At 48.0% G+C, this 26815-nt stretch overlaps 2 protein-coding genes across 2 annotated transcripts; one reads left to right on the top strand and one right to left on the bottom strand.

Moving 5' to 3' along the window:
• Positions 1-66: 66 nt before the first annotated feature.
• pcbd1 (pterin-4 alpha-carbinolamine dehydratase/dimerization cofactor of hepatocyte nuclear factor 1 alpha) lies at positions 67-2929 on the bottom strand. The gene is made up of 4 exons (XM_079729225.1): positions 2794-2929; positions 1517-1648; positions 1283-1363; positions 67-445 (listed from the first exon to the last, which is right to left on the bottom strand). Exons 1-4 carry the CDS (start codon positions 2884-2886, stop codon positions 353-355), a joined length of 399 nt encoding a protein of 132 aa, XP_079585351.1. The 5' UTR covers positions 2887-2929; the 3' UTR covers positions 67-352.
• A 1761-nt stretch (positions 2930-4690) lies between these two features.
• On the top strand, positions 4691-26148 carry LOC307070654 (heparan-alpha-glucosaminide N-acetyltransferase; the record flags this gene model as incomplete). Its single annotated transcript, XM_079729223.1, has 17 exons — positions 4691-4771; positions 4868-4983; positions 6150-6271; positions 8494-8563; positions 8667-8733; positions 10081-10163; positions 13498-13574; positions 14250-14280; positions 15100-15260; positions 17670-17782; positions 17918-18039; positions 18857-18980; positions 19141-19227; positions 20081-20158; positions 24016-24086; positions 25597-25709; positions 25967-26148. 17 exons carry the CDS (start codon positions 4691-4693, stop codon positions 26146-26148), a joined length of 1698 nt encoding a protein of 565 aa, XP_079585349.1.
• Between the last annotated feature and the right edge of the window lie 667 nt (positions 26149-26815).

Below are 26815 nucleotides of genomic sequence, written 5' to 3' on the forward strand. Positions count from 1 at the left end.
TTTTGGGAAAAAAAAACTTTATTTCAGCACTTTAACATTTTGAACAAATACAGACAGATGGAAAGGCACATGTTTTACATAAAAACAATTGACTTGTGCCTAAGCAAAGAAATGCTTAGACGAGTTATACTTAATTGATCCCAGATGGGACATTCAGGCTTTAAAACCAGTAACATCCTGTGAGTAATCCTGTATGTAATCCTTTATTCATTCTCTCATAATCGTCCTTTATATACACTCAAGACACTCACCAGTACACAACACCGTTAAAGTCACTGCTGGCTTTTGGTTTAGGTTTGTTCTGAACTGGAATGACGACATGAAACGGGGGTTTTTGGGGTTCAGCTGTCGCTCACATGAGTGACGCCTGGTCGATGAAGGTGGCCAGGGTGATGTCTCGCTGGGACAGACCCCCACACTCGTGGGTACTGAGTGTGATCTGAACCTGTTGAGAGAGCGGCTGGACCGGTTATGGTGCTGAAATGAATCGTCGCCACAGGTAATAAGACTCAACATATCGTGGTCACGTGCCGTCGGCTGATTCAACCCATTACTACCATGTACTTTTATCCAAAGCGACCATAAATTCAGATGTTATGAAAGTGCAGGAAGAGGTTAGCCATCTCGCTCAGGAATGCCCAAGCTCCAGGTGGGATGTGATTGGGGGTATCGGGCTCCAGACCCTATAGGGTGGGAGTCGATCCGCCTAACCGCTGCAGTTACGGTGTGTTCCAGATGCCTCGGGCACCAGCCTTCAGAGTTGCAAGTGGAGAAATCTCCCAGCTTTCTTGCGGCGTTTCACGGAGGCACGCCCCTTTTTGGTCGGACCCCCTCGGAATTCTGAGAGTAGACCGAGTTCAGTGATGACGCTCTCAACAGAAATGGCTGCGCCCGCAGTGATTTATTTTCTTTGTATTTGTACCACGTTGGTCATTTTAATGTTGATTTTAAATGCTGTTACACACTTGATTACATTGCTACTTTATTCCGGTCACCAATTTATGCATTGCACGGTCTTGCTGTGCGTGCAATACAATGTAACGTTGTGTTGTTTAATCTCGAGCTGGTTTTGCTAAAGAGGCTAATATAGCTAACAACAAACAACGACTAGCCATTGTCATGAGACAATCACAAAGACGAACGGGAACGCTATAACCGCTCCGAGACCGGAAATGACGTGCAACTCGGAAGGCTGGTGTCCGAGGCATCTGGATCGCACCCTAATCCCACCACTCCAGCTGCAGCCCTCCTGTTGGTTCACACCGGGACCACGATGACACACCTTGTTGTAGACGTTGAACCACTCTGGGTGATGGTCCATCTTCTCCGCTTGTAGCGCCACTCTGGACATGAAGCCAAACGCCTGGGAGAAAACCGATACACCCGCCAGAAAGGATCACCGTCAAACACTGCCCTCATACAAGTCGAGCCAGGATAGGCTTAACAGGTACTGGATTAAAAAAAAAAATCACAAAATGGAGACGTGTTGAATCAAGGGCACAAAGTCGACCCAAACCTGATTGAAGTCTTTAAAGATGAACTCCTTGTAGATGGCGTCCCTCGCTCCGGCCTCCACCCACTGGGCGTTGCGGAGAAGCGGGAGGAGGTGCGCTCTCTCGTCCTCCGTCAGGGTCTGGATTTTACCCGCCTGGAAGGACACAGGAACACCGGGCGGGCGTTGGGGGAAGAAGGGGGCCGTTTCATGAGTAAAGGCTGTGATTGGTTGCAGCGAATCCCATCTGGAAACAATAACAAACTGCATTCTTTGAAGTGTGTGTGTGTGTGTGTGTGTGTGTGTGTGTGTGTGTGTGTGTGTGTGTGTGTGTGTTAGAGAGAGAGAAAAATTCCTAATCCTACCTCATGACCTGGCATTAGCATGGCACATGATTTTTATAAACTCAGGACTGCTTATTTGACCCTCACGTCGTCCCTTTGAGTGTGTGTGTGTGTGTGTGTGTGTGTGTGTGTGTGTGTGTGTGTGTGTGTGTGTGTGTGTGTGTGTGTGTGTGTGCGCGCTGACAGCTTTACTGTGAGTCCGACTGTACAAACTATTTCTACAGTTCATTCACATTTCCTAAACAGACAGAGGAGCCCGCTAGAAGCTCATCTGCGCACATTATTGCACAAGCACTTGTGTAATCTACCAAACAGACCAGAGACCCAAAGCAGATGTCACAACCCAAGGCTGGCCCCCTGCCCTGATAGCGGGCATTGACATCATCAACAGGTATCATAGCAACCGTCTAATCTGCAGTATCTGTCAAGCTTAACAGATTTAGCCAGTGGCGTGGACGGACAATAGGGAGCTCGCGCTGACCTCTCGTCCTTTAAAGCTCGCACACAATGGCTCCGCATATTCGGGTTTTTTTAATAGAAATAGAACAAAACTGACCACTCCATAGAAAAACATAATAATGGAATTACATCCTAATTATTATTTTATAATTAGAACATGGTGTTTATGGATATATCTTGTGCCTTAACGTTACCCTAGATGTTATGCTGAATCTGCTTTTGAAGCTTTAATATACCTTATACGATTGCAATATGTAATTGTTGCATTCACCGTGATCGATTGCAATGCATTATCCGCGATGGTTATCAGTCTGCAATAAAACATTATCTTGTGATGAGCCCTCCTGTTTGACAACATGACAACAAACACTATTCAACAGGTGTGTGCACCTGGATGTCTGCGTGCGTGTGTCCGTGTGTGTGTGTGTGTGTGTGTGTGTGTAAAGGCAGTGACATCCTGTAAGCCAGCACGGTGTAATCGGTAGATGTTGTACTCACCATGTTTCCTGCTTGGTCTGTTGAAGAGTGAGGGAACAGTGGGAGCTTCGGATACGCGGGCTGGGGCTGAATCCGCTGCTTGGCACAGTTCATTCAAAGCAGGGGGACCGTAGTCGGTCCTGTTGAGTTGCCCGTCGAGAAGCCTGAACACAAACTCGCTGCTGCCACATTGGATTCATACGGTCTATGGTTCACAGAGGATATAATAGCTGCCAAGCACTGGCAATGCACGACGACGGCTGCTGTCAACATAAATAAGTAAATTGTATCGGGTTACACATGCTGTCTAAGGCACGTCTGTGGCTAGCCTATGTAAACAGAAAGCGAGAAAAGCGTGTATTTGCTCTCCTCCTGTGAGCTTTTTAATGAAATGGCGGTAACAGCTATTATTTCTAGTTGTGTGGGAGGTGTCCATTTATTGAACATATTTTGAATGGCAACCAGGTTGAACAATGTTGTTTTGATTAGCCATTAAAAGCCATTTCACAATCTACCATCCAGTGACATCATGGACCTATAAAGAAAGACTGAAATCCCATGTGGGAGGGTCCATCCAGATGCATGACGGATAAATCAGCAATCAGTTACAGTTTCTTTATAGGTCCATGGTTACAGCCAACTGGGTAGTCTGTTAGGCTGTTCAACCATCATACATCTGGGTGGACACTCCCATGTGTGATGTCACTAGAGGGTACAGTGTCAAATGGCTTGTGTTGCCTAACCAACGTCACGTCTGGTGGTCAAAGAGGGGACCTCCTTGTCAAAGCTATTTTGAACGGGTAATGATCTACCTCTGTTAGTTGAAGAGATGATCACAGGCAGAGATCCTGCTGGGAAACCCGCCGGGGTAACGTCTGGGTAAACAAGGAAATGAGGGAAAGTGCGCTCCAGCGCGTTCATGAAGATATCTTATTGATGCGTGGAAACCAAGAAAACAGTCGAGGAAGTTCATGTGGGACTTCAGAGAGTCGCACGGGTCATTTCTCCTCCGGAATCACAGAGCTCCTTGGAGCCAGTGATTTCCATCAACATGTTTAAGGCACTACACACCGTGTGTGTCTTGATAACTTCTTGATTCGCACCGATTTCTTTTCCTGGACCTATTTGATATGTGTGTGTTAAACGACCCTTCTTAATCATCTTCATACACTTACCATAATTGCTTGCATGATAGTGGATTAGATATTTTAGATGTTCGAATTGACCGTATAGATAGTAATCAGCACCCATCCCTTTATATACAGGCATGTTGCCCTTTGGACAGGTTTTATACCAGTTCAGTGATACCGTCATAAAGATGAACGGTCAAAGTTTAGGTTGGATTGTTTTGAACTGTTAAGCAAAATGGAGCCTGGCGTAGTTCTACAGGCGATTCTTCCTGTGTGTCTCCTAATATCTGGTATTCATGGGAGACAATTGCACACAGGTGAGTAGCCTATACTGTAGGAGTAAAGACCCATTTTAGATGTCGGGAACATTCATGATTTCTATGTAAGAAAAATAAAATCAACATGGCAATGTTGTGAACTAGCTTGAGGTCCATGCATCCGAGATCATGTTGAATTGTCTTAGAATACAAATATAATTTTGTTGGAGGATTTCTGCTGTCAGACAAATCATTGATTGGGTCTTCTTGATTATTAAAATTCCTTATATCAATTTAAATTAATATAAACGCAAAAAATAAAGTCATAAAATGACTAATTCAGTGGCTCTGGCTGTCAAATGATCTTAGTTTTAGTAAGCCAGCAAAGTCTGATTTGACTGATCTATGATGGAGGGTGCAGATGGAAGATTGATCAGGCCGTTGTGCACAGCATGCCTGTACCATCCTTAAGCAATTGGCAAACTGGTACTAATTAGTATGAATATAATTACTCAAGGAGGGAGTCTGAAAATGGACCAGGCCTTGCTGACCTTCCATAACAGGTTCCCAGGGGGAGTGGATGTTTTCTACACCTCGGATTACTGCTACAAGGTAGTGATACCACCATCTGGTTTTATTATTGATTTGTTCAACACAGAAATATGCCTCTCCTGTGTCCTTGTGAAACATATCTGTTTGCCCCCCCAGTGTCTTTTCCAGCCCCTGGCCAGTGTGGAAAGGGATATGTTCAATGTATCTTCTGTCATCAGTACTAAATTCACATTGAGCCTACGCGTGGAGTCCAGGAATGTTTCCCTTTGCAGGTAAACATCTCTTCCCAGTGTAAAGCACCATCAGTGTTTCCCATGAACTGCTATGCAGAAATGAGGACCGCTGCCGTGAATAACCCTCATAACACTCCTGTCTAGTATCCCTACGAGGGCTCTTGTCTCAGGATGAAAGATACACTATAGAGCCTAGAGGGGCATCCGGGTGATTACATCAGCGGTCCGCCTGGTTATTTACGGGTCCAGGGGGGCAAGCCTGACCTTCTTTTTGGACCCCGGGTGAACTACTACCGCAGGGTATCGATCAACTGGCTTTTTGGGGTTAATAAGGCCTGACATTCCTCCGATATTGATGATGATGCTCGCTAAGGCTTAAAGCCTTCCGCCGTCTGACCTCCTGGAGCCTCAGAGATGGGGAGAAGGAGTGGGGGTGGGGGGGTGGTGGTGGTCTCAGTCATGATGAGCTGGTCGCCCGCCCGTATGTATAAACACTGAAGACTTAACAAGACGAAGGGCAGAGCTTTCCATTTGGGGGTCACCCCTTTGCATGTGTTGTTAGGAGTCAGGTTGCTGTGTGTGTGCTTGTGTGTGTGTTTCTGTGTGTGTGTGTGTGTGTGTGTGTGTGTGTGTGTGTGTGTGTGTGTGTGTGTGTGTGTCTGTGTGTGTGTCTTGTCTACTGTGACCCGCTCAGAGGTTTGGTCTTGGGTTTTCTGAGATCAATGAGGAGGTTTCTAACCAGGCTGCGCAGTCATTGATTTCCTATAGGCTTTAAAAAGACACTGTGAGTGATGGCCCGTATGTCATCCCACTGTGGATCAATAGTAGCATGTAATGCACGCTTCCGCCCCTCTGGGATCTGGAACTGGAGATGGAGGGTGCAATTCTCAGATGTGACCACTAGATGTCTCCCCTGAGCTTAATCTGCCTATGGGTAGCAAGTGGAATAGAAAGATGCTGATCTGGGCAGAAATTATGTATTTCTTTCAAAAAGTAAAATCAACATTATTTTCCACCAACAATGCTGAATGCATAATATCTGCATTGACCCCACTAGAAAAAAAGAAAAAAACATACATTTTAATGCATGCTTTTAAGGGAATACAGTTCAACTGCTGATCCATTGGAAACAGTGCAGTTTCAATAGGCAATTGTGGTTAGAGTGTCTGAAAGCCGGTCTGATTTTTTTTTTTGGGGGGGCCCAGCTGGAGTCAGACATACAAAGAAGGCGGCCAATACTCAGTCTGGATCCAGCAGCCGACTGAGTCCAACAACAGCGCCGTCTGCCGTCACTCAGTGGATGAACATCCCAGGAACGTATACCTACGTGAGTAGTGCCCAACCTTAAAATGCACCCGAGGAGAGAGATGCAGCGGTCGATGGCACGAACATGAGCACATTTACATTTAGTAATCAATAGACACAGTATTGCCTTTAATCTTTCTTCGGGGAGTAGAGCGAGCCTGTGCGTCCGTGTTTGCGAGCGAGGAGACTGGAGAAGTAATTGCAATGTGGAGTATTAATTGAGTCAGCAAAACGGCGAAAGCGGGATTTGTGTCCAAGTCATTACCCTACCCTCACCTCCTGGGACATATTGCGTATGCCTAAGTAAGAGGGGCTTTTTTTCTCAACAAAAAAACAAAGGAGATGGGTGGCGGGATAAAATAAAAGCTTTTTCCTGTTTGTTTGGAAGGCCTTGGCTCCACGCTCGCAAGGCACTGTGGGTAATACATTAGCGAGTATGGAAGGATTAGGACGTAATGGGACTTTGAAAGCGTCTCGGTCCATAATGTACACTCCACTCAACAATATTGCAGATTATGTTGTAGATCAGACTTTTAAGGCCAAGTAGCCATTATCTGGCAGATATATGGTCGGTGTGACTGCACCCCTCACTGTATGATGATCTTCCATTAGCCTTTCAGACCGGTGATTATACACACAACTCGCCACAGGAACGGGCCTGGGCCGCTTAAGTAATGGTCCGGTCAGCAGCCCATCACATGGCCGTTTAGAGGACTGGCCCCCGCCATAGGAATTTAAAAGTTTACTTGGGCATCCTAGCATTGATTGGGCTACGGGAGCTGCTACGCTTTAATGAGGGGGGGGGGGGGGGGGGGGGGGGGAGGTCATATGCATGAACAGCACTGTTTTATGCGTTGCAGTAGAAGCATAGCACAGTGGCTCCTCCCTCTGGTCAGTTGTTCTCAAGTCCTGCCCCTCTTTAATCGCGTTAGCAGTGTATTTCTCATTAGTACCACAGACCACACAAGTCACCTGCAGGGGCCTTGATCCACTCACACATCTACTGACCACAAGTCGGTGTCTCTGTCTTCCGGTGTCATTGACGCGGAGCTAAACCGCCCTGTTCAATTAAATGAAAAATAACGCGCGTGCGCGCGCACGCACGTACGCATGCACTTATGCGCGCGCGCGCGCACGCACACACACACACACACACACCAGTACGTATTGGTGGATAAGCTACTGGGGTCGAATCCATCGTCAGCCACCACAGCCCCTCTCTGTGTCAAGAGGTTTATGAGGTGTTTTTACGACGGGACAACAGTGGCGTGGAGATGTTCAAAAGGCGTATTTGAGGACCGCGTCTCTGATCTGAGTGGCTGTCATTGTGTCCGTTCAGCCATTCAGGTGAGGGGGGGCCCCTCTGTTTGTTGTTCCACTACAGACAGACAGAGCGGCTGTTGGGTTTCTCTCCTGTCATCGCCTGGATGTGACACGCTCTGTACCGTAATGATCATCTGTTGAGTTCATGTTATAGTATAGGGGATACATCGTTTAAGTCTGTGTGACCATGAGAAATAATAAATAATATAGATATATTATAATCTGTTATTATTTTATTTTTTTGATGCAATATGTATTTAGGTATTGATCGATTTTTTAAATTAATTTATATGATCTGTTTGTTTATTTTGTCTCGGTTCCGTTTTTGCCGGTTTGTCTGTGTATTTGTCAAATGACATAATTTTCTTTGTAGACAACAAATATTCCACCGTTAAACTCTTCCCTCCCGTGGAGCTGAATTGTACATGAACCCTCAGATTGATAATCAAAAAAGAACACAACAACAACCCTTTATTTATGTACTGTTGCCCTCTGGCAGCCTACTTTACTCCAGTCTGCCTCTCCGTGTTTCTGTTGTTACCGCGGAGCCCACCGCTCTGTTCTGGGGGCCCTGCAGGGCTTCCATTACCGATAATGACTGCTCTGTGATGGATTACACACAGTCCTCCATTAGGTCCTCTCTCTCTGTGTGTGTCACTTCTTGAAGGATCCCCAGTGACTGGGGCGCTGGTGGCTTGGTGACGGACAGCCGTAGGGTAGTCAGAGAACAACACAAAGGGCCATCAGAGACTTGTTTTAGCTGTTGTTGTTGTTCTGGAGGTTGTTCTTATCCCTCCCACTTGTTCCTTGTCAGATCCAATTTTAATGCAGAGGGTTTGATGCAGTGCATCTCGCCCGACCGGAATAGCTAGAGTACAATCCTACTTTTATACCTCACCTTCTTTTAATCGTCTTGAACAGCGCTTCTGGCGGCTCTTCTGGTGCTGGCTGTCTCCGCCCTTCTGTTCGTTCTCATACCCTACATCAACAGGTACGGTGTGCCTCGTTATTCTCAGCAAGAATAAAAACGTGCCTGGGCTCATTGATCACTCTTCCAAACGCCTAAGCTTTTAATTGTTATTTCTTTTGAACAGGAAGTACAACGTAACAAAGCGGATCAAGAGCGCTTGCTGCCCGAGCCCACAATTCACAGTGGACTGTGTGAGTATCATGGCGCTGTTAATGTGCCCGCCCGACACAGAGAGGCATGACAGGCCTTGCTTGTTTGGCTGTTTGCAAGACAACTTGGCTCCAAGATCTAATTAAATTATTTAAACCAGTGTGTATTAATTACTCTACTGGTTTAAGTGGTGTTTGTACCATGGAGAATGTTCCAGTGGACACTACAGGGGTCAGACCGCTCCAAACACAGCTCTAACCCCAGTATCCCACAGTACTCAACGTCCAAGTGTCCGATTCCATATTTTAAATGTTTATTTTGTATGATTTTCCTGATTTACGAAACCTCAATGTGAAGTAAAGATGCTATGATTTTAAGAAATTCTTTCGGGGGTGGGGGGGGGGGGGGGTCCATTATTTTTGGAATCAAAGTTGACTTTGCCCCGAGCCAACCATTACAACGGACTGTTTTCATTGGCCCGCCCCGGAGCCGTTCGTCCCTTCATTTGGACTCCCCAACATCAAGCTAGTTTGGCGAGAAAATAATGGAGTGATTGATGGCGGTCTTAGCGGAGCCTCGGCGCACAACAGACGTACGTGGGAACGTCAGTACATCCGCGTCCGTCCACTTGTCTTGCTTAACGAACGGGCGGGGGCGGTGGTGCTGGTGGGAGTGGGAGGGGGGGAGGGCGCCTGTTGTATTTTTGGCGAGCATGAATAGCTCCTCTCATCCTTCCCAGCGAGCCGTCTCTGTCTCCCATATGCTGGGTGGATGGCATTCAGATCCATCATAACGTATTAGCGGCGGTGTCTTCCTGCTCTGGCCCGGCTTTAAACGGCCTGGCGCGGAGGCCCGGCCATCCAGGCTAATCCAACTGGGAGGGCGAGAGGGCCACATTTAACTCAATCCTCCCTCCGAAAGAGAGCGGAGGGAGGGCTGCACGCTCCACGCACCGACTGACAAGAGAGTGCGTGTATGTGTGTGTGTGTGTGTGTATATGCTTCTTTGTGTGTGTGTCTACACATATATATATATATATATATATATATATATCTTTATGTAAAGATATATATATATACGCGCAAATAAATATCCACACAGATATATACACAAATATATATAGATATTGATACACAAATATACGATAGTAGTAAGTGTCAGTAACGATAAAGTTTGATGTTTTTATGTTAGATGTACATCTTTCGCACGTGTCCACCAGGTGTATGAGGTCAACATAAGACCAGACTCAACGTGTAAATACTGTAATTAAAAGCCGCTGTCTTGTGCTCTTTTTTTCCACGAGCAGTACAATAACGGCTGTGTTTGTCCCGTTCCCTAATACTTTTCCGCACGGCGTTCCAAACGGCTCGGATGGCGTTCCCGTGCAGGAGGTCGCCCCCACCTGTGAGGCCGATGACGCCGACGCTAAGCCCACGCAGACTCGCCTGCGCTCGCTGGACACCTTCCGAGGGTACGTGCGCCCGCCCTTCGACCTCTCCGCAGCGGGTCGGTCTGTCGCCACATGCTCTGCGCTGGCTCACGTTTCATCTTCCTGTCCGTGTCCGTCTGAGGGACGCATGAGCAGGACCAGGCTCCCCCCCCGCCCCTCAGTATAATGAATAATTACAGGGGTCACCGTCTGGCCACATGTTCCCCCCCAGCGCTGGCTCTGAAGGGGACGGCTCTGGGCTACGGTTTGGTGATATGGCCGGGCCCCGGCTCTGGAACAGCGTGTTACTGTTGGACAGGACTGATGCATGTGATTGAATCTGGGCTCCCTCTGCTAGACCTAATTGTGGCCCTAAGGGGTGGACATAGAGCACGCCTCTGGAAACAGGATGCTGGTGTGGTTTTGACCTCCCCCCCCTCGCCAAATAATTGATGTCATAATATCGTCAACATATCAGCTCACATCCTCACGGCCCTGTAGATCTTCAGCCAAGAGAGAGAGAGAGAGAGAGAGAGAGAGAGAGAGAGAGAGAGAGAGAGAGAGAGAGAGAGAGAGAGAGAGAGAGAGAGAGAGAGAGAGAGAGAGAGAGAGAGAGAGAGAGAGAGAGAGAGAGAGAGAGAGAGAGAGAGAGAGAGAGAGAGAGGAAATCCAAGAGGCACACCGCTGATGTTCATCTGCCGATTGGCATCACATCCGCTCGTGTCCTTCATTTGGACTGAACTCGACCACAGGTCGCCATATGCTCATTATAGGTAATTTCTGAGGGATTAGAAAGTAGGCGATTAAGTTTGATTTCGGCATTCGGATTGGGGATTTGATACCTTCATTGTCGTAGCCTAAACAACTGCATGCTAAAAGAATCAACAAAAGAGCGAGCGAATCGGTTCCAAATGTGTTGACCTACGGTTTAAGGTGTGCTGGTTTGTCACTGGAGATCTGTTAAATCTGATTACACCCCTAGCATGTCACCCTAGGGTCACAAACACCTGTAACATATTGCAGCCTCTATTGAGTTACCAGTGTTGCTGGTAAACATCCTAACGTGCTGATGCACTCAATCAAACCATGACGCAGGCTCTTTAATGTGATGTCACCGGTAGCCCGATGACTTATGATCCATATCCCTGATCAGTAGCGGCTTTCAACGCGGCAGAAGCATCACTCAGAGACCTGGGTTCTGCCAGCGTTGCTGATGGCAAAAGTGTTTTTTTTCTTCCTTCTTGTAAACTGAAAGGTTTGTGTTGGGGCTTTTTTCCCCCGGTCATTGCATTCCTCGCTCAGACGGGATATTTATCACAACGGACAGAGTTTGTTTTATGTTTCATTTTTCTAAAAGGATTCGTGTTTTAATCTGCCACCGCAGTGCTGAAAACACAGCAAGCCAAGTTTCCCTTCCACTGAAAATCAGTCGTTTCACGACCTGCAGAGAATTACCTCAAAACCAGAGGGGCACCACCTTGCCAGCTCCATCGCATGGCCATCACATGGCACCGCATTAAGAGGAGATCCATTGGCCGGGGATGTCCAATATGGTTTACAGAAATAAGACCGAAATATACAGCTTTCCCTTTCCACTCAAGTATTCCTCATGCTTTCGGGGAGTTTTTCCATATCCTTCATGTTGCCAGCGGCAGTCCCGTCAATCTGAAACTCAATACTTAGTAGCAACAGAGTGTGACGATCCATTCGCCGCGGTCAAATGCACTGTGCTGATTTTCCTAATTGGGATCACATGCAGCTCAATGAGTATGTCTCAGCACGGTAGCCAGTTGTTATTAGCGTAAGACACGTCAGTTATCTGACAGATATAAACAATGGACATTGACCAGGGATGGCCAAAAGTGATGGATTGATCCGTCATCCAGCCCAGATCTTGGAAAAGATCAATTATTCAACACTTTTCCATTATGGCCCACACACCTGGAAAACTATTTCATGGGCCCTGCAGTCATTTGTGCATAGTTATTTTTAGTAAAGTTTTCTTCTCATACATCGAATTTGAAAGAAAAATTGAGCCAAAATTCCAGCCGGATAAGATCATAATTCTTCCCTTAAACTGAATCTCCAGACGGTGTGGGGTTTGCCGCCGGCCAGGAGTATAATCTGCTTAATACGGGGCTCATAAAGACCTGAGCCTCTCCCTTCAGACACCTAAAGATGGTCAAATAAAGCCATGTTATGGCAGTGGTTTACATCAAGTCTCATCTGGGTAAAAACTCAACCCTTGTTTTTGTCTCTATGGTGACTAATGGAGGTATTTAACCAAATCAAAATATGCCCATGCAAAGTTTGTGTGTGTGTGTGTGTGTGTGTGTGTGTGTGTGTGTGTGTGTGTGTGTGTGTGTGTGTGTGTGTGTGTGTGTGTGTGTGTGTGTGTGTGTGTGTGTGTGCGCGCGCATGCAAGCACACAGGGTTTAGCGGACTTTAATAGCCCTTTTGAGATGATAGAGGTCGATTACAATCTTGAATCAGCAGGTTAGGGCTAAAAGGAGCTGTAATGGCCTAGTGAACCTCTCAATTCAATTTGCACGGAAGTACCAGGGAATGCAGCGGTAGATACACTGCGCCTTATCAGACCTAATCCCTCTCCTTCCTTGGGGGAACCTGTCTCAATCTGTTTATGGTTTATTTATTCCCAACCTTATTTCATTAAAAATCGCATAAATCTGAAAGCATAAACGTTGAGCTTCACAGATGATGAAATGGTGGTTTGAACCGGCGCCAGGAACAGACCTCGGTTCGGTGGTTAAAGCGTGCGTGGCGGTGGGCCGGTGGGGATGGGGGGGGGGGGGGGAGAGGCTGTGCTCCGATGGACCTTTAATGATCTTACACATACAACGCGCTGCATGTTAGTGTGCGGGGGTAACACGGGCCGGCGACTCCCCTGACACGCAACGCAAACAACGCCTGCTCACGCTTGTTGTTCCAGCTTGCCACTCCATCACCCTGTGCGCCGGTCGGACGGAACAGCTCCTGGCTAAAGTCTGAAAGTTTTAAGTGTATCATATATAAGCGCCGAACCCCGGAGTCAGCACTTCTGCCGCTGCTTGGGGAGATGCAGAGGGCGGCCGTTCATTTCCTGAGTGATCCATAATGCTTAGATTGCATTACCGTGCGTTGCATTCGGAGGGGTGACAGAAATGGAAAGAAAATAATCCGGCTCTCCTGAAGGGTAATTCATAACCGGTCATCGAATCCATACGAACAGAGACCCGGCAATGAGGAAAACAGTAATGGCGATAGCGTTTCCGATTCAAAAGCACCGCCGAATAAATGTGTCATATATATTCCATAACATTTTGATTTGATGTTGACGTATTTACTTCATCGTACCCCTTGCAATCCTCTGCCTCAGGTTCTCTCTGACGGTGATGGTGTTTGTGAACTACGGCGGCGGTGGATACTGGTTCATGGAGCATGCGCCGTGGAATGGTTAAGTACCCAAGACGCCTTACTACATCAAGGGCTACAAATGGCCCAAGTATGACTGTGATACGCCTGTGTCATGCAATCCATTTCCTAAGGCTTACAAAAACGTCTCCAAACAGTTTGCTTCTCATCGACCTGGACTTCAAATCTTATTCAATGAAGGAAATGTGATAATTGACCTGGACGTCCCAGATCTGTCCTGTTTCATGAAGGATGGGTCGTCACAATATTTCATACATAAAGAAACCTTGCACATGTCTTGAGTGTTTGCATGCTTCTTTCCATCTATTGTGATCCAGGAAATGTCATTGAATTCATCATTTATCACTCATGGCCAACCGCAGCAGAGATCCATAATTGTCATAATGAATGAGGAGAGGAGGATGAGGTCCAGGAGGGGGCTGTGTTATTGGAGTGACACTCAGGGAATGAGCAGCTCCCCTAATATGTAAAGATGAGCCAAATTTCCACTTTATGATCGCCTCTTATTCCAGCTGCAGATCTGTATCGATTTCAGTGGAAATCGGATTAATCTTTTCAGATCGTAACCAGGGCAGTAAGAATGGTGGAATACATCACACATCCAGAATGTCTTTCATTCACTGAGCCAGATGAGAGCAGAACGGACGGCTCATTCTGTGAGCTCATTCCTGCTTTTGTTTGTTGGTTTGTTTACAGGTCTCACTGTGGCTGATCTGGTCATGCCATGGTGAGTGACTGACTCCTTCCACAAAACATTGGGTTCAAAATAACCCCCAAAATCCTTACATGTAATCCTACATTTAAAGTTGAGAATATTATTCAGTATCCACCAGATATTTGACAAACATGCCCAAATGTGACCCAAAAGCCTAAATGAGACGATCAGGGTTCTTCCCTTGGGCAGACTGGATGAAACCATTATATTGTGATTAGCAGACAGGATCTGCACCTGATGTCTGGGGACGAGGGAGTCTTGGTGCAGCTCATCGGCTCAGCTCCTGCTTTCAGTATGTCCGTCCGTCCTTCCATATAGAGATAATCCTGCCCAATTTACATAAAGATTCACGAAATCCCATATAGTAAATAATTGATTGTGATTTGAGCATGCCTACTGGCGCAACAACAAGACCCTCATTAACCTTCATGGAGGCGAATCAAGTTACAATTTAAGATCCCCGGGGCTTGAAGGTATCGCCTGATTCCTGTAGACACCGTAGACCAAATAGTCATACTAACGTATAAACACAAAGCATTCAGGATGCATTAACAAATCCAGTCGTGTTGAAACCTTTTGATGGGGCGGCAGTAACTCAGGCTGTAGATTGGATTGAATCGTAACCAGAAGGTTGCTGGTTTGATCCCCGGCTCCTCCTAGCTAAGTGTCGGGTTGTCCCTGAGCGAGACGCCCCCCCCCTGACTGCTCCTGACGAGCTGGCTGTCGCCCTGCGTGGTCAAACGTGTGAACGAATGGTTGTTAGTCGCTTTGGATGAAAGCGTCAGCCAAAATCCCCTTAACGGAAACGTAAATGTTGATGCTTTCCACCAGGTTTGTGTTCATCATCGGCACGTCTGTGGTGTTGGCCTTTCGGTCCATGCGGCGGAAAGGCGTGAGTCGCGTGCAACTCTTGCGCAAACTCTCCTGGAGGACGGCAGTCCTGATGCTGCTGGGCTTCTGCTTCCTCAACTATTCTCCCAAAGACGGGCCACGTAGGTCAACGCAGAGGGGGGGACGCTCAGAGGGGGCTTGATGTAGCCCCTCTTATGAATCACCACGTCATCACTCCAAACCATCTTCATTGTTGTTTGGCTCAAACTATCGGTGACTTTTGAATGTTTAAACTGAACAGCCCTCGTGTGACACGAGGGCTGTTCACCGAAAGTTTGAGCCAAATTGCCGAAAATAGCACACAATATTTGGGGGAGAGGAACGCGCTGGCGATGGCCGTTCCGTATTGGCCTGGCAACCACAGGGGATCTGTAGGTGATGCTGCATGGTCCAAATGTGTCAGTTGTTCTCTGAACTAATGTGCTTTGATGTTGATCTCGGGTGTCTAAATCTTTTTACCCTTAAACTGGTAACCTCACTTCCCCTTAGTTAATCAAAGAAATCTGGCATTACAAATATGCCATTACAAATCAGCCGTTCAGCCAAATTCAGTTGTTACCGCGAGAAAGACCATTTGTTGTTTAGGCTTAATGATGTGCTGCCTAGAACTATTTTATTGAATCCGATCTATTGGTTCCCAGAAAAAGAGCACGTTAATGTAGTTGGGCTAAGCTTTCCAGCCTTTAGTGGCTGACAACACCATTATAGGGTGGAGCTGTGAGAAAATCCTAGAGATTTACGTCTCTACCTCAGGGGATGCCTTTGTTGCCTTTAACACATTAGCCAGCGTGGACACTAATGGACCTTCCTGGCTGAATTTCTGCTTAACAGGGTTAACAAAAATATTGTTATTGTGTTTGTAGTCACAACTCTAGTGTCGAGGGACATTTAAGCGAGGCGGATTGGGCCATAAAACCAACCTCTCTGGTAATGGACAATCACAAACAGATAACGTTACACACTTCAATCTGCAGTCTCTACAGAGGTCAGTGTTGCTCACAATAGTGCCGTGCCTTTTACTATGAATGTGGACTCCGCCCTCTGTCTCCAAGGGTGTCCACATCTAATAAGAGAATGAAATCATGCAGCTCCATGTTTTAAATCAGAGATGACCCTGAAAGCCGACTTAACCTTTGACCTCCTCCGAGTGATGCCAGGCAAAAGATAGTCCGCAGTGGTGTTGCGGCCAATGTCGATTTGTTTTTCTTACAGACGGGTACAAACTCGTAACATAATGATGTGGTTGTTATGCGATGGTATTGCTCTGCTCCTGTGTTTTACACACAAATTCTTGATGTTTTTTAATGGCACTTTGAAAAAAGGTAACAGGAAGAAAATATATGAACCTATGATGAACAGTTTCAACGAAACAAAATAGTATAGTGATATAAGTGATATAAAAACAATCATACCAAGATATTCATCAAAAGCCAAAGCTTTCACCGTGAAAGCGATAATGTCAAACGTGAACTCTTCCAGGAGATTTTTTTTTTAAAAAGCATGAATGATTTTCCCACAATAGAACCTTTGCTCATTTAAAAAAGAATAATAACCTGTACTAAATGGATCCAATGAGCGGAGGTGAGGGACGAGCTGTCCAATGGAGGTGTGACTCGCCCATCTTAACGGACATGTCGTTAGTCCATGAAACGGCGTCCGTCTTCTCCAGTGAGGAGAGACACTCCCGTCCGTTTTATTTGATTTGTCCCAATCAATGATCACGGATTACAGGGTTTTTACAGCACTTTGAGTGGCAAAGAGGTTTTCAATTAACTAATGGGGAGATTACTATCAATCTCTGGCCCACGTCTCATAGCTGCTCTAATTAGCCCAGAGCGAGAGATAACCAGTGGTCTTCGACGCTCTCTCCACCTTTCCAACTGACACACACGCACGCACACACACACACAAATGTACACACACATACACACACCATACACAAGTATACCCACTCAAGAAAGCATGTACGTAGACGCATGCACACATGCACGTGCACATACACACACACACACACACACCACTCACAAATATAGCCTCACACACAAATATCCACACAGAGACACACACCACACACCATTACCATATATATACACACACACGCACGCACACCCAGACACGCCCGTGAGGCAGTAGCTCGTTTCCTCTGGCGTCTGCCCGGCCGCCCCCCTTCAGGGATCAGTGGCTCTGCATCGTAGACTCACGTTCCAATATGCTGATGGCCGCTCGTCCTAACCGTCAATTTCCTGTGCGCTCTGATCGGTGCCAATAGCTGCTTTTGATTTCCGTCCTCCCAGGGCAGTGTTTGTTTTTCCTCGGGTTTAGTGTTTCTATTTTTTACTGTTGTATGTTTTACCTTCCACGCACATACACTCGTGCATACACACGCACGCACGCACGCACACAGTCACATAGCATTTCACATTAACATGATGGTATTTTCAAGACCCCATCCTGTCCTCCCACTGGACGGGCGCGGTCTGAGCTGTCCTCCCGCTGGCCCCTCCCTGCAGTGTCCTGGTCGTGGCTGCGGATCCCAGGGGTGCTCCAGCGGCTGGGCTTCACCTACTTTGTGCTCTCTCTGATGCAGACAGCGGGGGGCCAGACCCCGGCCCCAGCCAGAGCGGTGAGCCCCCCCCCCAACAATGTCAAGTTCACTTTGACTCAGTGATTCCATTAACGGCGCCAACGTTAACCTTGGAGGAACAGAGTCTCGCCGGCTCTGGATGTGACTCGGACCTTGTTTACGTCTCCGCCACAGGGCCGCTGCTGGTCCCAGGTGCACGACCTTCTGCCCTACTGGCCGGAGTGGCTGTTCATCGTGCTGCTGGAGACGCTGTGGCTGTGTCTGACCTTCCTCCTGCCCGTCCCCGGCTGTCCTGCGTGAGTGCGACGCACTCACGCACTCACGATTGGCCGGCTTGGCCACAGCCCAAGTGCGCTCCAAGGCTTTATTTATAACACCGCGCCCAGACGTACGACCCCGGGGGAGGGGATAGTGTCCCGATCCCCTGACGTCCCCCAGCCTACATGTAGGTCTTGCTAATCCTGGAGCCAGATGCTAAACAAAGCCTACAGGCTCCTTAAGGACGTGTGTCCTTACACACCTAAAAGGGTCTTCTAAAATAAAGGAATCTGCTAAGTGATACAGATGATCTGTTTTCCCCTCCAAGCCGTGACCTTCTCTCCTCCGGGCTCCCAGGGGTAAGAGTACGGTGGCCCGGGCGCCATTGTGTTGGTAAAGTGGGACGCGAAGGTTATCAGCCACCTGTGATTTATAGCTCCACGGCGTGCCGTAATTAGCCAATCCGGGGCTTTCATGTGCGCAATATGGAGCACCGAAGCACAGCATCCATCTTCTGCCTTCACTTCCTCCTCGCCTTGCGTTCCCCCCCCCGCCCTAAGCTCCGCCCCCCCGGCATCGCTTTGTTGTCGAAGGCTGCCCTAGACTCTAACCCCCCCCCCCCCCGACGGGGGAGTCTTCACTGTAGAGAAAAATAAGTCCATGAGTTAGGACCCCCCAAAAAAACCCAGCCCAACACTCTGCGTTGATTTATTCCCGAACAGCGGATTGTAAATACAGCCATACGTTAGGTTAATGCTGCGCCGTGTCACGGGGTAATGTGGTCATGTCTGCCGGCTCCCTGGAGTTCATCGCGGTGGGTTTGTTTCTGGGGGTCTCGGCGGGTTTTCTCTGCAGAGGGTATCTGGGGGCCGGCGGCATCGGGGACCAGGGCCTGTACCCCAACTGCACCGGGGGGGCGGCGGGCTACATCGATCGCTGGGTGTTTGGAGGCAACATGTTCAGATGGCCCACGTGCCGGGTGAGGACCCCCAACACTCCCCCCACACCCACACACCTTCACCCCTCCACAGCACCTCATACCTCCGTTGCTCATCTGTTTATCCATGGAAAAATCTATAAACAACCTTGTTGTTGTGTTCTTCCCTCGCCATCTCATGTTGTTGTTGTTGTTTTTGCAGGAATTGTATCGGACCACGATGCCCTTTGACCCCGAGGGGATACTAGGCACCATCAACTCTGTCGTCATGGGATTCATGGGGATGCAAGTAAGCCCTCTCCAGCTACTCTCTGCTGCTACCGCTGCGATACTGTAGTTTCTCCCGGACGTGGAAACAATGTTCACACGACTCTGTAAATGTTCTCTTGTAAAGGGGCATTGTGGTGAAGGGGCAAATCCGGGTGCCCCTGGATGTGTCGGTGGGGGGGGGGGGGGGGGGGCACGACAAGTTCTTTTCCCGCCTCTTTCCCAGCGCCCACAGCTGTCCTACTTGATTAACACAGTGAAGTGTTGTCAGAGAGCGAGGACACAACTTTGGGGGCTTTGATGGCGGTGCCCCCGGTTAACCATTCGGCCGGGTGCTGGGAAGCTGGGGGGGGGGGGGGGGGGGGGGGAGCAGCCCGCATAGCTCTATCCCCCGACGGCGAGTTGAGCGCTGAGCCGCCTCCGTCAACACGTCTTAGGAGACGCGCCAGGTGTCCCACGGACTTTGTTTACGTCCGATGCTAATGTCTCCTCGGCTGAGACGCATTCATCATCACCGAATTAATCAGAGGCCAGGGGGGGGGGGGGGAGAGAGAGAGGGTGACTTACATCACACATCTGGACGTCGCCGTGGGGACAGGGAGAAATGTGACCGCCGTTTCAGGGACATCGGGCGTCGGCGTTCTCATCCAGGGCGTATTTAGTTACCGGGGAAACAGGGAGGGGCGGAGATGGGGTGCGTCTCTGTATGTGTGCGTCTCTGTGTGTGTGCGTGTGTGTGTGTGGGCGTGTGTGTCTGCGTGCCGTTAAATTGACAACGTTGAAAAAAACATTTTTAATGGGATTAGTTTTTTCTAACTTGTGATTGGATGAGACGGGGTGTGTCTGCTTATCTCCGTGCCCCATTTTCCTTCCAGGCTGGGAAAATTTTCCTATGCTACCGCGGAGACAACGTCCAGATCCTGTCCCGGTTCCTTGGCTGGGCCGTGGTGCTGGTGAGTCCTGAGCGCACAGGAGGGCTGTCTAACCCCTGCGGCCGCCGGCAGCATGGGGCTCTGTGACTGCAGCTCACACACACACACACACGCCCACACACACACACACACACACACACACACACACACACACACGCCAAATAATAAGACCCTGACTTAGGAAGGGGGAGAACAGTTTTCCCAGTACTTCGCAGGTAATATCCGAGAAATCAGCTGTAAGTCAGGCTGGCGAAACCCTTCATTAGCTATATGGCCTAGACGGCTGAGTGTGTGTGTGTGTGTGAGGGGGGAGTTTGTCAGAGTGTGTGTGATCTCGGTACAATTAAACAACCTCCATGTGTGCGTGTGCTTCCGGGCAGACGTGGTTAGGTAACGCTCCCGGGGGGGGAGAAGCGTGAGGGGGGATGCATGGCGTCTCTCGTTGCCTCTGTGTCTCACATGTGGCGGTTTTTATAGAAAGCGAGAACCGTGCTACCGTATTATTTACAGCGAGTGCCAGCGCTGTAAAAGGGGGCTCGGGTTCTCCATCCTGTACATCACCGCCGACTGCGGTGATGACGGAACACGCCGGTCGACGCACTCCCCCACCCAACCCCCGCCGGCAGGATTAAAGCTGCGTTAAACTGTCCGTCGCGGCCGTAATGAATGAAGTGGCATGTCTTCGCCGTGTCCGTGTGAAGCATGGGCTTCATACAGTGGTGCTCCCGCACGAGGCTTGGATATCAGTGTTCAGAAACAATGATCTGAATGTTGCACTGTTCACCATGCAGAGCGGCCATTTTCTTTTGTTTTGGGGCACTCCTCTCGACCTGGGTGGTCCTAGTATTGATCCCCTCCCCCTCCCCCAACCATAAAGAGAAAAGAGGCAAGCTGGTCGCTGTTTAATGAGGACGGGGACTACATCCCATAGGGAGAATCCAAGGGTCGTGTGACCGTCACCGTTTAGTGTCTTGTCAGGCTTTCGGAGACGGAACTCACTCCCCCGGTGTGGAATGTGTGAAAGTCTAAAACGCTTTGTTTAATTCATGCCCAGCGAGATGGATGCTGCTGCTGTGGGCTGTGTGTGACGCTGCTGTGGGCTGGCGGAGGTTAAGTGGTGGTTGGTGGGGGGGCGGTTACACACATCCTGGTCGGAGGGTCCAGTGGCCTGAGAGGTGATGAGGGATGTGAGGGAGCTGCATCCCGGAGCACTTTGAAACCCTCCCGTACCCGGGGGGGGGGGGCTCGTAGCCAATAGCCAATCACCTCAGGTCCTCGTCTTAAAGTCTTCGCTTTTTATTTATGCGAGTACAGACGGATCCACCGGCCTGTGAGCATATCTGACCGTTGTTTGTGTTATTTGATTATTATTCGTTTATGATTGTTGGGCTCTTTGTTTATGGCCGTGCCAGCTGCCGGGGGCCTTGTGTCATATGAGGGCCTTTCAACAGGATTCAATAACCCCAATTTTTTTTTTTGAAAAGACAGAAAAAACACTAATTTTAAAAGGAGCTCTCTGTTGTTCAGTCTGGAGTCTCCTGTTACTGACCAAAGATATCAAGCATAAAATGTTGCACTCATCTATAGTATTTCACCACATTTTAAATATGTGTCAAATGCATTTGAAAAAGGTTTGTGATTAAGAACGTGTTTTCAATGCATGGGAACATCATTTTGGCGTCGCTGTCATCCAGTTATTTAACATCATTAACCTCCTTTTCTTCAATGATGAATTCCACCATTATGGCGTTGCTGTTGAATCATATTGACTATCATCTCTGGCCGAAAGGCTTCGGGGGGCGCTAAAATAAATTACCTCCATTTTCCTCCCTCCCAGAGGTCCACAGTGATAAATTAAAGAATGTTGAAATAATAAAAGCAACATTAAGGCTTTCTTTGTGTGCACTGGGAGTGTATGAATCCTATTTTGGTATCGCAGGGTTTAGCTACAGTGCCCGACATAGACACTGGCTATGACATCTATAGGCTGTATTGTGTGACGCCGACCATAATATGTTACGGATCGGCTTTCGTATTAAGTGCAAAATCAATACCTCATCTTTAATCAAAGCTGTTACAAGGAGAGCATGAAATTAAAATAGAAACTGCTCCGGCTACATGTGAAATCACATCACGGAGGGGGCAGGCCGCTGATATTGACTGTACGGCTGTGTCTGTGATTAAAACCCTAATAAATATATTTTATATAGATGGTCACTAACGCAAATGACATGCCTCGTAGACATGTGTTATCGCTCTCCGTGCTCCACATTTATCGTGATTGGCCGCGCTTTCCCCACGAAGGAAATGAAGAAACACCAGAGCCCCTAAATATCCCCTTTTCCAACACAGTACCGGGTTGTTCTCCTGGCCCGTGCAGTCCAGTAAATCTGTGTCGACGAAATGCCTCCTGTTTCACACACATGCTCGTGACATTAGGTCGTTCTCTCAGCGCAGAGCGCAGCCCACTGCTGCAGTTGTCCGACCACAGGAATCCCGTTTCTGTACACCGGAGGTTCACAGACTCCACTGGCTGCTTCAAAACCCAGCCCTCACTGCGGTGTTTAACTACAACAGGCTGACCGCCTCGAAGTGCGAGGGTCTAACAGCGGACTAACCCCGGGTACAGCGGCGAGGCACAGGGCGCTGATAATCCCGGGGACGCGACTCAAGCGTCCTCTTTCAAAACAAACAACAAGCCGTGTTAATTAAAAAAAAAAAGTCCTAACGATCCGGCCGGCCGGGAGTGAGTGATTGAAATTGAGCGCTTGCCCCACATACCAGCGGCCCTCCACTTCCTGCTGGCCCTCACGGCCTGGGGGCGCGATCCAGCAGGCGCTGGGGCTATTTCCACACCATCGATTCTGTCATCTATACACATGATGAATATCCCCCTAACAAGCGTGTTTGGGCTCCCATCTGTATGCCTGGGCTCCTCTTTGGACGATGATGTATATATATATATAAAGAATATATATCATTTGTTTTATTTATTGGTGGATAGGTGGGTATCATTTACTCAAAAGTTTGCAATTTTGAAGGTTTTCTTTTTTTCTTTTTTTAATAAACCTCGGTTTCAAAATGAAAGCCGGTCACTTGGGCCTCAAATGGAGCTTTCACCAGTTTCATCATGTAGGAGTTTGACAGCTGTAGGAGTCGCTCTCTCTCTCTCGCTCACTACCACTCTCTCTCTCTCTCTCTCTCTCTCCCTCTCTCTCTCTCTCTCTCTCTCTCTCTCTCTCTGTCTCAGTGTGTGTGTGAGGAATGCAGCATTCCTGGGTGGGTTGTGAAGTGTGCACATCTGCAGCCGTCCAGAAGGGTGTAATTCATGCAGGGAGATATGAAGTAAAAACCTGCACTATCATGAATATAACGATGAGCTATACCCCCCAGTAATGTATAAAATAATAAGAAGAATAGCCTTATATGAACATACATACATTACTGTACCGACAGAGATATATTGTTTCTCTTTCATCTGATAAATGTAGTTATTGTAAGTCGCTTTGGATAAAAGCATCTGCTAAAGGCCTAAAACGTAAACATACATCTGTTTTTCAATGTTCCCGTTATGAGTGTGTATCTGTGTCTGTGTGTGTGTGTGTGTTCTAGTGCGTGCGGCGGTCCGGATGCGTGTGAACGTGTGGGTGTGCGTGTCTGCGTGACGTGGTGTTGAAAGAGAACACAGAAGAGAGGGAACAAAGAGTGAGAGGACAATCCTAGCAGCCATGTTGCCCTGGAGTACAATGGTTTAATCCTCTCTACCTGGCTGCTGCGTGAACATCTGCACCACCTGCCTCCTCCACCACCTGCCCCTTCTCCACCTGCTCCGCCCACCTGCTCCATCGATCTGAAATCTGTTTCGTTTCTCCCTACAGGGAGCCTCGGCGGCCGTCCTTTCTAAGTGCACGCGGGACGAAGGATTTATTCCTGTCAATAAAAACCTTTGGTAAGTGCTTCCTGACCCACTAAATCCAGCCACTTTCCTCCAAGAAGAAAGGATGCGTCTCACAGAAGCACAAATCAAGCAGGGCTAAAACACACGTTTACTTACCATTAGCGGCGGCTGGGACTGTAAATAATCACCTCTGTGCGTCTGCTGCCGTGCGTGTCTGTGTGTTTGTGTGTGTGTGTGTTGGGGGGGAGGTTCACGGTGGTGGGGCAACTGTTGCCCCACCACCTCTGATAACGTTAACATTGATGATCCTCTTCTGTGCGTGCGTTCTGCATACCTGGCAAAAAGGCTCAGCCCATTATCAGCTCAGGGTGAGGAAATGGCATCACAGCGCAGTACTGGTATTGGCAAGATGTAATATACTACAGTATACTCACACTCGAGCTGACCGGGGAGAAATGACCCTCTAAAATCCCATCTGGGATCAATAAAGTACCTTTAATCTTATTAATTCATGATATTAGTGCTGATAGGTGCGCTATCGAGACTCGTGTTAGAGAGCTGAGGGATCTGACGTAAGCATGGACCATTTATATTTATATTATATGTTATATATATATGTTTGTTTTTTTAAGGACATTTTATATATAGGCCTAGAGCCTATATAATTTTCATATACTGTATATATATATTTAGATATACATTATATGTATATATAAATTGTGGCTAGAGAATATATATATATAGATCTATATATATATAGATTTTTTTAATATATATTTAATATATATATTATATGCATGGATAAATTGTGTCTTCAAACCCTGTATGTGTGTGTTGGCCGTGGGCTACGACGGGGCATTATTAATCTGCGTTGTTGTTGTTCCAAGTGCACCACTTCATCTGTGATGTGTAAGCAAAAAAAATTGTTTTTTCCTCGTTACTGCTCCTCTCCCCCCTAGGGAGGTGCTCCTCCCCCCCTCCCTCCCCCCCTCCACCATTACCTGGCCGGGCTCTTATAGACAGCTCCACATAGGGAGGGGTTATCGAACTCCTGAGTGGGGGCCCTGCCTGGATGTCTAGGGGTAATTAACTCCGGTCAGAAGTCCTTTTTTGGCCCAGTTTCAGCAGAGATAAAAGATGCCTGCTGCACCGCTGGTGGAGGTGGAGGTGGTGGTGGTGGTGGTGGTGGTGGAGTTCTGGGTGGACGCCATCTTACATTAGATGATATTGCATCAAACATTCTTGCCCTTAGGAACAGACAGGGACATGGCGGCCTGGCATGGCTCCATCGGGGGGGGGCAGGGTGCCAGGGATCCACCGACAGCCCCCGTCGATGCATTACGGCCCGGCTTACAATACCGACGTGTAGCCCGTGACTGGGTCCTGATTTATACGTCAATACACGATTGATGTGTGTGTGTGTGTGTGTGTGTGTGTGTGTGTGTGTGTGTGTGTGTGTGTGTGTGTGTGTGGTTTTATTGGTACCGGCAACGGGCCCAGGATGGTCCACAGCTTCATTTCTTCATTTTGCTCCCTGCCTGTTTGTCCGTGGGCTGTCCAGGTCTCTCTCCTACGTGACGTGCGTGGGCAGCCTCTCTTTCCTCCTGCTGGGCGCCATGTACGTGGTCATAGACCTCAAGGGCTGGTGGGGGGGCCAGCCGTTCATCTACCCAGGTACAACACAGACACAGGGCGGGATCCCTGCTAGACACCGGAAACAGCAAGTCACCATCTGTGTCTGATCGTTCACCGTTTCACATAAGGCGCAGTCACAAGAAGAACAACAATGAACCAAACAACAAAAATAAACAAACTAATCGAAATTTGGTAACGGCTAAAAAAAAAGGCTAATTGACACGAGAGGATGGTCTGCGTCTCGTCTCACGTCGTATGACGTCTAAGGGCGTGGTGTGTGTCTGCCCCCCTCCCAGGGATGAACTCCATCCTGGTGTACGTGGGTCACTCCCTGCTGGGTTTCTACTTCCCCTTCAGCTGGGAGCTGCGGCACCAAGGCAGCCACTGGGAGCGCCTGTTCCAGGGGCTGTGGGCCACCTCGCTCTGGGTGCTGGTGGCCTTCCTGCTCTACCGCAAGAGGTTCTTCCTCAAGATATAGGAGCCTCGTCATCGCACTGGGACGCTGGTGCTGCCCCGCGTCCGATAAGGCTGACGCCTCGTTTTAAATGGACTTTTAGTGAGTTGTCGTTCTACTGAATTTGGGGCCAAAATGTATATTGGCTATTCTAATGTTATTTAAAAGACTCCTTCCTTAAAAACTGGAAAGATAACCTCGTTTTTTTCCCAATTGCATGACATTATTTTGTATGTTATTAGTTGTTTTATTGATTGACGATTATTTAACCATTTGCACAATCCCTGACCACATCTGTTGTTTGTAAAACGGTAAGCCCTTTCTCTGATCTGACATGATGTCACCACGCTACGTGCCAAAACGAGAACACAACTCCACCACAGGTCTGTGTTCCTTAACCACTGAAAAACTGCATTGAACGAGGACAATAGTATCTACATCACTATAACAATTGGACAATTACTTAAAATAAAGTAATAGTGGGATTTGTTCCAATCGCCAGATGGGCGGTTGTGTGTGGTCTTGGGTGGCCGGCAGACTGTTTCATTTGGTGCTAGTTGTTTAAGGCTGTGCATAGAGTATTAAATCAAATGTACTGAGGTGGTACTTAACAAATTACACCAAGTGATTCCACTCCACACCAGCATGGCTGTTATGAGACTGTTTCCATGGCTACTTCTGTGTGTGTGTG

This window comes from Pollachius pollachius, assembly GCF_949987615.1.
Source record: "Pollachius pollachius genome assembly, chromosome: 2".
In the NCBI taxonomy this organism is placed as follows: Eukaryota; Metazoa; Chordata; class Actinopteri; order Gadiformes; family Gadidae; genus Pollachius; species Pollachius pollachius.

What these genes read in the sequence shown, in the direction of transcription:
- pcbd1 (XM_079729225.1), bottom strand. Translation starts at nt 2,886, where the DNA reads ATGAACTGTGCCAAGCAGCGGATTCAGCCCCAGCCCGCGTATCCGAAG. An exon ending in CAGACCAAGCAGGAAACATG is followed by an intron (nt 1,649 to 2,793) that starts GTGAGTACAACA and finishes GTGTCCTTCCAG; the next exon opens with GCGGGTAAAATCCAGACCCT. An exon ending in GGTTCAACGTCTACAACAAG is followed by an intron (nt 446 to 1,282) that starts GTGTGTCATCGT and finishes CTCTCTCAACAG; the next exon opens with GTTCAGATCACACTCAGTAC.